General features: G+C 46.1%; 1 protein-coding gene across 1 annotated transcript in view; it reads left to right on the plus strand.

The window, feature by feature from the left end:
- scn4ba (sodium channel, voltage-gated, type IV, beta a) overlaps positions 1-13470 on the plus strand; it is a 28481-nt gene extending 15011 nt beyond the window's left edge. Inside the window, exons 2-5 of the mRNA XM_064303781.1 lie at positions 3075-3238; positions 3830-4049; positions 5268-5397; positions 5647-13470. Coding sequence (XP_064159851.1) covers positions 3075-3238; positions 3830-4049; positions 5268-5397; positions 5647-5740 — 608 coding nt within the window. The 3' untranslated portion in view covers positions 5741-13470. The remainder of the gene's footprint in view (positions 1-3074; positions 3239-3829; positions 4050-5267; positions 5398-5646) is intronic.
- Positions 13471-13660: the final 190 nt, after the last annotated feature.

The following is a 13660-nucleotide window of genomic DNA, read 5'->3' on the forward strand; positions in this document are numbered from 1 at the left end:
AAACGAACATCTAATTGCTCTTTCACAATCTGAGAGGATTGTTGGTGGAAGTACGTTATTCATGAAACAAAGGGGATCGCAGCAGTTGTGCTGGTTCTGCTAGCATAGTTTCAGCGGCTGGCGAAGAAGGACTGCAGTGCTCCAGTTTATTGCACCAGAATAGATTAACATAAAGACACTGCAGAATACTCAAACAGGCACACACACAGACACTGCAGAATACTCAAACAGGCACACACACAGACACTGCAAAAGACTCACACAGACACACACACAGGCACTGTAGAATACTCAAACAGACACACACACACACAGGCACTGCAGAATACTCAAACAGACACACACACAGACACTCCAGAACACTCAAACGACGACTGAAGACCCACCTCTTCAGGCTGCACCTCTCCCCATCCCTCCCTTCCCCCCTGTAAATGACTAAAACTTAGGGTTGTAACTAGGCAGCTGTTTCATAGGTGACTTAGTTGATGCGCCTGTCTTAACGACTACTTGTATTTTTATTTATTTTTATTTTCCATAGATTGCGTTGTTGCCGTTCTCGTTGTAGTGTTAATCAGTTAACCATCAGGTCAAGTTGAACTATGCGGTTGTTCCCTGTACTTGGACCGGTACTTCTCTCTAGGGGTTTCGTCATACTTGTTCCTGGTTATGGTTATACACTTTGTTGTACGTCGCTCTGGATAAGAGCGTCTGCCAAATGCCTGTAATGTAATGTAATGTAATGTAAAAACAGACACACACACAGGCACTGCAGAATACTCAAACAGACACACACACAGGCACTGCAGAATACTCAAACAGACACACATACAGACACACACAGACACTGCAGAATACTCAGACACACACAGGCACTGCAGAATACTCAAACAGATACACACAGACACACATCCTGTATGACAGTAGAAGGTCAGCAGAATCTCCCTCCCTCCTTTTTGCATACAATACACACGTGCATGCACACACACGCACAGAGGTCAGTCAATGTCAGTAGCCCTTTCAACCTTTCCTTAATAGAACTGTAGGCTGAGTGCTCTCTCTCTCTCTCTCTCTCTCTCTCCTCTTTCTCTTCTGCTGCAGTGGGCCTTCGTCGTAATACACACTGGCGCACACCCATCGCAAAACAAATGAAATATGTATCGTGTTCAAGTGTTGGACTTTTGTCATTTTCATGTGCATCCAGAGTTTTGTGTGCATCTGTGTTCATTCTTCTATGCTTGAGAGCTAGCTTTCAACCTGAGCTAGCTTACTGTGTTTGACCAGCCGTGTGATAACGCACGTGTGTGCATGCTTGTGGGTACAGGTAGCCACGTCACATGGCCTGACTGCGGAGGGAACGGGACTGACAGTCAGCTCCTGTAATGCGATGCTGCAGCTGCACTGCAGTCCTGAGCAACAGAGAGCGCCGAAATAGAAAAAAAAATCTATGAGGAAAATGTTCCTGTTACGTAAATGACCCGCATTGGGTGGTCTGTGTCATACACTCAAACTTGAATGCATTTGTATTCAATTCAATGTGTGTATTTCTGCGTCCGTGTGTCTGTGTGTGTGTGTATGTATGTGTCAACACGCATGGGTGTGTGTATGTGTATATGTGTGTGTGTGTGTACTGTATGTCTGTGCTTGTGCTGAGGTTGACAGCATATCTGATTCTTGTACAGAACATCCACAATGTCCAACAGCAGTGTGAATGTTCAGCACTGTGTTACTGGTTAGCATACTACTGAGAGGGGACAATTCTCACCTGCAGCACTCCCAACACAACTGCCATCCTCAAATGGTTAGGCCCCTGTAAACGTGCAGCTAATCTGCTAACAGCAATGCCATTGCCTTATCATTCAAGTCAAGCCAAACAGGTGACTTTGGATTGTAATAAGGAGCAAGATAATAATCCACAAATAATATAAACAAAATTATTTTAGGGAACATGTGGGACTGTTGTGGCCTACTGACTGTCCCTCCAGCTGTGGCATAGTCATCTCTCATTCTCTCTCTGCCCCACTCTCTCAAGGGTGGATAAGGATAGGGTTCTAGATAACAATAAACCCAAAAAACCACTGCGGCTCTTCTTTACATGATACAGTTGGCAAAGTCAAGGCCACTCTCACCGGTTTGTCCACCGCAATGTGCCGCGCAGCCCGATTCGGTCTCAGGAACAAGCTCCGGTGGCACCGCCTCCAATCAATGATCGGAACTGTGCGAGGAGTGGGGGGTATCGCTGACGGTTAAATGCAGCTTAGCAGCAGCACTTCCATTTCCCAAAATGAGTTTGCAAGGATCGAAATGAGGCGGAAGCTGTTGGGGGGGGCACTTGGACTGGAACTTTCAGAATCTCTAAACCAGAGTAGTATCGTCTGGGCGCGGGACAGACCTTGCACCTCATTGGGCGCTTGCTTGTACGGGACGTCTGTTTTTTTTTTCGTTTTTTTTTATTTTTTACTTCTGCTGTTTACCTCATGTCTCGGGACTGAATAACTGAGAAGGGATGGTTTATAAATAGCGCCCCGTCCCGAGCCCGCTCAGGACTGACGCCAGTGAGCATGGTGAGAACGCTGCGGGATGGGAGGTGGTGCAGGCGGTGAGAAGCATCATGCTCTCTTCTCCCCTCTCTGCTCTCTCTTTCTCTCTCCCTACTTCTCTCCGTCTACCTCCTGTCCCTCACCTCAGATACCTCCAGCTCCTCCAGAGGCCTGTCAGTGTGGCATGTCAGAATGTTAGCCAGCATGTCGCAATGACTCTCTTCACAGTGAACCGGTGCCCGTAGGATTCTCTGATAGGAGATTGTGATTGATCCCGGCAGTACTCTGTATAAGCCATATACCCAACCACATCTTTCGCCATTGAATCAACTGTTCTTGGCACAAAAGATGCGATTTTGCTACTCTGCAAATAGTGATATCATGTTTTATTTAAGTCACCTGCCTTGGGCATCTCCTAAACTCTCTGTCCCTCCTTTCCCTTTCATCTCCACCCTCTGTCTTCCTCCTTTCCTCCTCCCATTCTTTCTTACCTCATCCCTCTATCCCCACTCCCTCCCTCTGTCTTCCCTCTCTCAGCTGTGTGGTACGCTCAGGCGTTGGAGGTGTCGGTAGGGAAAGTCAACCACCTGGAGGCCATGAACGGCAGCACCGTGCTCCTGCCGTGTACCTACAGCAGCTGCATCGGCATCAAGAACCTCTACTTCAGCTGGCATTACAATGACAACGGCACCATGATTAAGGTGAGGGCTGGCCACGCCTTCCCCCTGCTTGTCAGCCACCCTTTATCCAATCACGAAGTAAAGATGATCTGTATCCAATTTTGAATGGCCTACTGTTGATGGGCTGAAAGTCCTGTTGTCATCATCAAACTTCCAATGTTCCTTTGCTTTCAGACTGTACTCCTGTGCTTGTTGATATGCTCAAATGACCAAATCAGAATCTTTTTAAAGCTTGTTTATGTTGTATGAAGGCATTGTTGCATTCTTGTCACAAAAAATAGTTTATCACCAGATCACTCGACCTTATTGTAACGTTGTGAGGAATTGCAATAATGGTTTGTGCTAGCTGGGTGGGAGTATTCGGATATAGCGGTGCTGTAGCTAAAATATCAGGCTGGTGACATGGTTAGATCTGTTGGTTCTATATCTTCAAAAAGACATTTAATTGAAATTGCTTCATTCTACATAACCACCAAGAGATATATAATTGCTTTGTCCAATAATAATCATCAACTTTTCCATGCAGAAGTTTTTACAGGAACTTGCAGTCTCTCATGCATTTCATATGCACTGGTCTTTGTGGCAGTGACATTGCAAATCCTTTCTTTCCAGCTGTGCGAGGCAGTAATTCATATTGAAGGGGTGGAGCCAAATGTCAAGATTTATCACCCCAGGGTGGACTTTGTGGGCTCAACCAAGACCCACAACATCTCCATCCGGCTGTGGAACATCTCCTTTGAGGACGATGGCGAATACATTTGCTTCGCCCGTAACCCCAAAGAGAAGTATCGCAACCACAGCGCCACCTACAGACTCTATGTGGTAGACGAATGTGAGTCTCTCCTCCCTACCTCCCTTTTTAATAAAAACAAGACCAGATCAAAACCTAGTATATGGCTGGACCGAACTGGCCGACCAATGATGTAACTTCATTAGCCAGTCACGAAGCACGTGTAACTCATCACTCACTCGTCACTCAGTCCAGACTGGCGTGTAACTTCATCACTCACTCAGTCACTCAGTCACAGACGCGCGGTGTAACTTCATCACTCACTCAGTCACTCAGTCACAGACATGCGCGGTGTAACTTCATCACTCACTCAGTCACTCAGTCACAGACATGCGCGGTGTAACTTCATCACTCACTCAGTCACTCAGTCACAGACATGCGCGGTGTAACTTCATCACTCACTCAGTCACTCAGTCACAGACATGCGCGGTGTAACTTCATCACTCACTCAGTCACTCAGTGACAGACATGCGCGGTGTAACTTCATCACTCACTCAGTCACTCAGTGACAGACATGCGCGGTGTAACTTCATCACTCACTCAGTCACTCAGTCACAGACATGTGCGGTGTAACTTCATCACTCACTCAGTCACTCAGTCACAGACATGCGCGGTGTAACTTCATCACTCACTCAGTCACAGACATTCGCGTTTATAGGGCTGGCCCCACTGTTGCGGTCTCAGCCAAAAAGTAATGTAGTACACAGTAATGTATGTCCGGGTAGTAGAGGCAGAATCTCTCTAGGGAGTTTTTAAAATCAGGCTTGATACAGTGCTAGATCTAGTACCTAGTTTGTAGGTAAACCCGAGCACTAGATACACTTTAGTGGTAAGAAAATGGCGAGCATCGTTGGGCTGAATGGCCTGTTCTCTTCATTATGTTATACACTAGATCTTACTTACCCATCCATGTGCCTTAATGACTCCTGATGGCCTGCATACATGTGCAACGGGATTACAAGTCTGTACCATGTCATAAATCTTCAAACAGGGATTACAGTGGGCAGACGCTATGGCCATTTAATCAGTCACAATCCATCATATTAGGCATATTTAAAAGCACCAGAAAATTATGAGAATGTTTTAAAACAGAAGTAAACTTCAGGTACAGATCATTGCAGGTATGGCAACTAAGGGTGCGATTATGCGTGGACTCCACACTGTGGACAATTACACGTGTAAACTCATATTTAAGTTCCTGTGGCATGGGGGTGACCAGTCGTTCTCAAACTGTCCCTTCTCTTTTGGCCTTCTCTCCAGTGAAGGTGGTTGATAACACCTTGACGGTCATCATCGCATCTGTAGTGGGAGGGGTTATCGGACTGATCGTCTTAGTCATGGTTCTGAAGGCCCTCATCCTCTTTGGACTTCGCAAAGTCAATGAGAAGAAGTAAGTCTTGGTGATGGGTCAGGGGCGGGGCATGTTGGGAGTGTTTTGGGGGTAAAAGTAAGGGAAATTAATTCCATACAGCTTTTCTCATAAAAATCTATCGATTGATAGCTGATTATTTTAAAACTTTTAAATTTTTACATAGAGAGAAGTAGAAATTTCAGTGAAAAATATGATTTAAATATTTGGATAAGAATGTGATTTCTGAAGTAGACGCCCCCTTGCTGTTCCTTGTGTTTCCCTCCACAGTAAAGAGTGCCTTGTGAGTTCTACAGGGAATGACAACACTGAAAATGGCCTCACAGGATCCAAAGCTGACAATAAAGCAACACCAAAGGCATGAGAACATGCATGTGCATACGTATGCACATATATACACATATATGTATATATGTACATATATACTAGGTATGTACAATATATATTCAGACATATACATATATACACACGTACGTAAGACCCTCTATGGTACAAGCTGTGAATTATCCATGAGTGGATATGGCACCTATATTTAGAATTGGAATTAATGTTAAAAAAAGTATTGAATTTTTTGCATTACATTACTTATTTGCTTAGCTGGAATCCTGGCAGTCACGTTCAAAGATTATATTTTTGTTTTCTGACACATTATCCACTTAGACAGTTCGTTGTTAGATATTTAATTAAGCAATTGAGTACCTCGCACAACCATGTGCTGTGCACCAACTGAGGTTTGAGCCCTAACCTCTGAACCAATCAGAACATTGCACTGCTCTGCCCCCCTCTTGAGTTTGAGTCAATCATACGTACAGCGCTAGCTTCTGCCCGGCAAAGTCCAGTATGAAAGCATTCTGTCGTTTGGAATCTTAACAAAGAGGCTTGTGCACCTGCTGCCATATTTTTGACCTTCGTCTGAACACAAAATAACTTCAATGTCAAGCTTCATTGGTTGTGTGAGAGTGACTTTTCTTCAGTGTTTTCAGCTCAGTTTTTTTTCCAGCGACATGGAAAAAATGTTCATTCTTTCATGAGTCTTAAAAAAGCACAACCTATTCTTTCAGCAGGGTCTGTGTTAATTATGAATGTTAGCTTGGATGTCAAACAAATTGAGCACATGTCAAATGAGTGGCACTACATTGGATATTGAAGAAATCTGGACAAGACAAATTTTGGTCATTTGTGCATGACAGTATACCACAGGGGGTATATATATATATATATATATATATATATATATATATATATATATATATATGCTTAGGTATGTGTGTATATATGTATGTGTGTATGTTAAATAGGTGTATAGAAAGAATGATACAACTATGGACTGTTTTTTTAAAAAGAATGGTATAGAAATATAATGGAAAGGTACTACATATAGATATGAAAAATATATTACATATATTTTACAGTATGCTTGACATCGGGGAACATTAATTGTGCCCTATATTCTTTGAACTGGATTAGATACACCCCCATGACAACGCCAGCTGTAAACTGGACCCAAACCCGGAGTGATGTGAACCTGACCAAACTAGATTCAAATTCCATTTGCCGCTTCGTTGGGGCCTCGGCGAAACCCACCCTGGCTCTCTGCCACGAGGGGCCGAAACATCGCTTCTCAAACTCCGAACACAAGTGGACTGGGTCTTGGCGACCGGCTGCCATTCGCGTTGCCGGGGGAAACTGGCGACCCCTGGCTATACTTGTACGCAGCTCAGGTTTAATACTGGAACGCGCCGTGGTCACACTGCCAAGGTCTCCAAACGGCCGTATACTATAACACAGCGCAAGACGGAAATCAAACACCCTGCTGATCTTCCAGATTTAGAGCAGGATTTGGGGCGTCGCCTGTGAGGGTTGTGGGAACCGTAACCCCCGGGGAGCAAGAGGAACAGGGCGCCGTCCCGCCAGAGAGCCCAAGATCACTGACAGGACCTTGCAGACTTAGGGCGTTCCAAGGATTGCTATGCACCCCCCAGTGCAGCTACTGCAATACACACGGACAGGGAACTGCACTCATAGTGTAGAAAAAAGTATCGGAAAGCAGTACAAAAACGGGAGATGATTATATAAATATACTAATATACAGATTGTGCCTGTGAGATATCTGTAGTTCAGTTTACCTGATTTAAACACATAAAAACACAGACGGTTTTTATTCCACTCCACTGAAACACTGCACTGCGTACCGATTTTATGAAAAGCTGAGCTGCGTACAACTATAGAAACATCCGGAAGGTGGGGGCTGGGTGAGCAGAGGGACTGACAGTTGATCTCAGTCCCCTGTACGAACCAAAAGAGCTCAGATTAAAGGGAAGGGTTATGGAAATGGCCCAGAAAAGAGTCATGGGGGTGTGGTTTGGAGTTGAAACCTCACTCACTGGTTTGCTTTAGATGAAACACAGGTGCCTGTAAACGCTTATAGCTCCCCCTGCCTTTGGGGAGGACTTTAACTGCTATGGAAAAGTAAAACCTTTAGAAAACGCATTTAAAAAAAAAAAAAAAAATTAAAATACATAAAAAATATATTGACAATCCCCAGAAACCCCAATCCCCATAGAAACGAATGAACTTTTATGATGCTGCTTCTAACAATTAACCGATGCATTTTTTTAGCATGTGAGAAATTTTGTATACTGTATACAAGGCTTACCGCAAGACAGCTCTTCTTCTCTTGTTTTCCAGTGCCCCCTCTCCCCCAGCCCCCGCCCCTGCCCCCGCCCCCCCACTTCAACCACGTGCGGTCAAACTTGTGCTTTGAGGCGCTTCAGCCTCAGCACACGCTGCATTCCCTCCTCAGAGTAGAGTCCAGTGCACCCGCTCAGTTGGCACGGGTTCACTGGACGGCATTGCCCAAGCCCAGCCCACTGCCCACAGCCCAGCTCTGCTGTACCACCCATGCCCCCTAACACACCACAGTGACTAAAACATGGCGTGGCGGTGGCACGTTACTTCCACGGTGTCCTTGGCACACGCGGTTTTTGATTGGTATGCCACATTTCTCTGGTACACCCATTTTTGGAACTCAGGTGCCAGTACTGGTCCAGCCACTGGTTAACGTCTGAGAAAACACGCTGCTTTTAAGGCAGTGCTCAAACAGCAAAGAAAACACGCGTGTAAAAAGTGCATGTTCATTAAAATGCGAGGACAGGCCACTCGTAATTTTGCCTTCTGTCAAGAGAGAGCATCTAGCACAGATAAGGGAGAGAATTTGTTTGTAAGAGAACAAACAAGTAACACATAAGATCGCGCTTTGAAAGATCCTGACCTACTGGATATGCATCCAATCCAGGAAACATGATACAGAATGGATCTGATATTGGATCCCTTGTAAATGAAAGGGATAAACGGCCTAATTGAAAAAAAAAAAGCGTAAATGTTGAAAGAAGAGAGGCACTGGCGCTCACAGAGTCCTTCCATCTGTTTCTTGTCGTAGGCTGCTGCACACCATTAGCTCCAAGGTCTCTAAAAACCGTGTACCGCTCAGCTCTGAAAGTGATTACCGAGCCTTTAAAGGGCACATCGTGCTCTAGCGCTGGCACAGGAGTCTATTAACTTGAATATAATGAACCATTTTAAGATGCGTTTTTTGACATCCGCAAACGAAGGGTGCAAATCGTGGCCCGCACACGTGCCCTTGTCGGTAGACTTTAAAGGCAAAAACCGTACAAACTTCAGTGGCCATATCGTGACAAAGAAATGAATCAAAACTGATATTACCCTAATTACCCCTCCCAGACATATCCCAAGGGCCACCAGGGGGTACGGTGACTCCACCTGGGTTTCGCTCCACCTGGGTTTCAGAGTGCTTGTCCTCAAGGCGCTCGCAGTGAAGCGATCAGTCATCGTAGAGGGGGCGGGGCGGGGAGGTGGAAGGGGCGCAGGTATCCGTTTGAGCAAACGCCACCTCGTTAAAGAACATATGGCCCTCTCCCGGGAGGCCGTTGTCAAGGTGACACGCCTAAGAGAAGAGTGCTAGAGCGCCACACGGCCGCTCGGAAAATGCGCTCCCGTCCCGATCGCCCGTCGCTTCGCGAGCCGCTCGGACTGGCACAACTGCCAAAAAACCGCCACTGACCAGACGCTGCCGTTTTGCCACCGCCCTCCTTCTGAAAAGGCAGTTCTGCAAAATACTTAAATGGGGTGGGGGGGGGGGGCTTGTGTGTAGAGGCCTGCAGAGAAAAGGCGTGACTAAGAGGGGTTCACTAAACAGTCCCAAAACGGTATTCCACCCCCAGGAAACATCTGCAGAGTAGAGTAGTGCTGCCAACAGTAACAAACTGTTCGGAGCAAACTTCCTGTTCAACAGGCGAAACTTCTGAAATGTGACAGACTGGTCCGCCTAAAGAATAAGCTCTTGTTAAGCAGGAGGACAGTGGTGGGCAGTGAAGTTGGGCTTCTTCCTACAGTGGACAGTGTCATCTGGAAATAAACCCAATCAATTTCAGAGGCAATCCTGAGAAAAAGTGCCATTACAATTTCCTGTATGACGCCAGAGTGAAGTCTCTTAAATATTTAAACAGTTTTTAAATTTTTCTATTTCTACTCATTTTAATATATTCTTAATTCCGTTATTATTTTTCATTTTTTAAATTCCTATTTGTTTTAGATCCAAAGCAAATGACTCATGGTCCCGCATTATTTTCTAATAGCATTTCACCGTTAAAATAAAAGAAAACCCTCTTCACATTGCCTGTATGAGGAGTATATTTGTGAGCAGGTATACTTGCAATCGTGAAAGACATAATCTGTGAATGTCATGCTAATGGAGTTTTCAGCTGAAAACTCTAACTAATAGTACCTCCCCTCATTTCTCCATCCCCCTCACTTCCCAAAGAAAAAATAATGCAGGAGGTTGGTGGTGGTGTGGGGAAGGGATGGTCTTTGTGCACTTTACTAATCTAGAGTCTTTTATTTTTGTGTGCAGAATGTGGCTGTTGTTGTGAGACAAAATGAGAGAGTGGAATAAGGATGCGGGGAAGGTGGTGTATGTCGTCGGAGGGGAAATTTTGGGATAATATTGGGGCAGTGGAGTTGAATCTGACCGCGGAAGAGGCGACGTCCACCCCTCCCCCTTCCCCCCCCCTCTCGTTTCTCTGTAATAACCGAGCACACGTCAAGAGGTCTTCCGAAACACTTGACTTTCCTTCTGGAATCAGGGGCTCTGGCGGAACCCGCCAGAGATGTTTTCGGGCAGAGCGGCGCCAGACCCGCGTCCCGCGGCCGCCGCCGCCGCGGTGGAGGCTGCTGCTCGGGCCTAGCCGCGCTGGGCGAAAAGGAAGTGACGCGGCGAATCCGACGGCTTCCGAACACTTCCGGAGTGAACGCGCGCGCAGTGACGCCGTGACGTTCTGAGATGTTTTTCCGCCCGTTAATGCGCACTGGCGTGTGGCCTGTGCAGCAGCCTCCAGACAACTTTGAATTGTCTGAGTCTTTCACATCGTTAATCGCATCGTGTCTTCAGCACCGTGACATTATTTTAAATTTTTCAACATGGATAATGTTAGCAATAAAATAACCTCACGAGGGTGAAGCTATCTTTCCGTATAAGTCGTCACTGGGAACTGTTCCCTCACGTTAAAAAAACCCGGGTCCTGCCCCACTCTGCCTGCCGAATGCACTGATGTATTATCTGTTCGTATCGATGTGGTCCCTGATGAATGTCCCGACCATTGTATTGCCATAAGACATTATGTCAATGCTGTGAAAGCGCGGAGATTGTGCTGTTCAGGTCCTGTCTATCTGATCTGGGATCCCTGCCCCGACGCACACACATTCACAGACACACCCGTACCAGGGGGGATATTGGTTCACATGCTAAATGACGCAGTTCTTAGTGGTCCCTTAAAAACACTCAAGTCCCCAGCATAGAGTCAGCTGTAGGCTATTAAGTACACAGAGTTTAGGACTTTTTGAACTAAGTGTCCTTGGATAAGGTGTCTGCCCTACGTAACTGCCCACAGTGGACTGTCCGATCTATCTCTAACAACCAGTGCTTAACCAGCTAGTATATAAACAAACTGATGCCTGTGTATATTCTGGGCAAAGCTAACTGAAAATGTCTGCTACTCAGGCACTGTTCAGAGCGACTGCATATGTATACATATTACATTCATCCTTTGTCTCTCGGTGGGTTCCATCAAATCGTTAATATTCATGATTACCTTCCTTGCCGTATCGCGCTTGCAAATCTGAGAATGTCGTAGATAAATAGTTTAGGCGTCCCCTTTCCCGGTAACTCACGGAATACTGCTCACGTCGTCCGTTCAAGATTAATATTTGTATTTAGGCAGTATTAGGCGCGTTTTATATAACCTTTTCTGTTCTGGACGATGTGTAGGCTAACCGTTACTCGTCGGTCTCATATCCGCAGACCCTGGGCTGGATTGTCCTCGTCCGGACTGAGCGCCACCCGGCTGCGTTTGCCGGTACTGCGGCGCGTCCGAACGGCCCGGTTGAGATCCGCGTCACACTTTGTCCTGCAGTCCCCAAGCTTAACACTGCACCGTAGCGTAAAACTGCATTAAACAATAACTGTTTTATAGTAACCCAGCAGCCGTATATGGCTTTTAAAATAGCCAATTCAGGCGACCGTTTACCGTTCAATTCTACTTGCAGGTGCAGATATAAATAAATAAAGCCGTAAATAATACTGTGCCGACTGGGAATATCTGAAGCCGGGCGTGTTGTCTATCTGTTGGTAACATACACAGTACAAATGATGATGATGATGATGATTATCATTGTTATTTTTTGTTTAATTAATTCTTTCCGATCAAATTGGATTAATAATTAATAACCAGTCAGGGAAAACATTCTGTAGTCCAGATCCACTGAACTGTATTGTGCAGACCGCACTATTTCAGTGATGTTGTAGATGGCACTGCATTGGACCGCAGTTTGAGCTGTTCCGGTCTTAATAGCCTAGACGAGCAGGTAAGCGTTCTGCATGGGCGCCACCTGCTGGCGAACTCCACTCAGCGCCCCTGCCTGCTTTTCAAGGCCACCCGGAACGGCTCGAGCCGCGGTGCGCTGGCGGCGCCATCCCGCGTCCCCCGCCCTGACCGCGAGCCGGTCGCATCGAGAGCCTCGCCTGACATCGGCTTCAGAAACCCCCCGCGGCTCACTGCCTGAGCGGCTCCAACTCTCACTGCCACGCCAAGAGTCTGCAGTCCGCTCTCTGCTCTACACATTCCAGCGCAGAGACGGTGCCAATAACCGGTTGTTGAACCGCCCCCATCTATTGCCGTTTTAAAACGAACAGACTAAAAAAAAAAAAGAAAAAAAAGAAAAGGGTTTAATTTTCTAAAAGTATCGTTAAAAAAAAAGCCCAGTTGGTAAAACAGAAGCCCGTTTTTACTTGACTCTCCCGCAGAGTTTTTAAAGCATTTTTACAAACGCAAAACATGTCTAGATTCGTGGCATGACCAGGTTAGCCTACAGAAGAGACCCGGACAGCCTGAGGCTCCGTTGTGAAGCTCACACACGCAGTTACTGAACGCCGCCGCGCTCGCTGAGAGCCCTAGCCCTTCAGTTAGATCCACAGACACGCATCATCACAGTCACGGGCCCAGCGAGGCCGCGAGCGAAGCGTGGGACCCCACTCGCTTTGCCTGACATGTTTACCCATCACTGCCCTCTTCTGCAAACCTGCGCACGGTTGCATCGTCCTCCTCATCCTCGGACGCTCAACCCCCGCCCTGCTACGCCCACGTTGCCTTGAAACAAACCAATTGGCCCTAGGCTAATCGATGGGCAGATGTGGCGGGGGGGGGGGGGGGGGGGGGGGGAGTGGAGGGGGATAACCCACCCTTAGCCATGAACACCCTCATATGCTCTAACACAGCTGCTGACTGAACTCTATGCCGACACCCACCTTGGAGTGGTCTTCCAACCCTGTCTGCGCTTATTTTAATAATAATAATTATAATAATAATAACAATAATACTACAAGTGAATGTGCTCTTCCTCTTTGACCCCTCTCTCTCCTCTGTACAATGTCCCTCATTTTCCTTCTCATAACTATGCACCTCTATAGTTTTTGGATTGTAAAATAAAAATGTATGACAAATAAAACTTTGGATAAAAATCCATCCTCTGTAAAGTGGTTTTTCTTTGGCTGTTGTGAGCAATTAAGAATTTCAGATGTTCTGGAATCCTTCAGGCAAACATTATTTAAAAATGAAATCATAATTAAACAATGAATGCCTTAGGTGCTTTTTAATATTTCCCCCCCACACATTCATAAAATGACACTTTGGGCATTAATACAATAACAAAA

Source organism: Anguilla rostrata, chromosome 12 (assembly GCF_018555375.3).
Source record: "Anguilla rostrata isolate EN2019 chromosome 12, ASM1855537v3, whole genome shotgun sequence".
In the NCBI taxonomy this organism is placed as follows: Eukaryota; Metazoa; Chordata; class Actinopteri; order Anguilliformes; family Anguillidae; genus Anguilla; species Anguilla rostrata.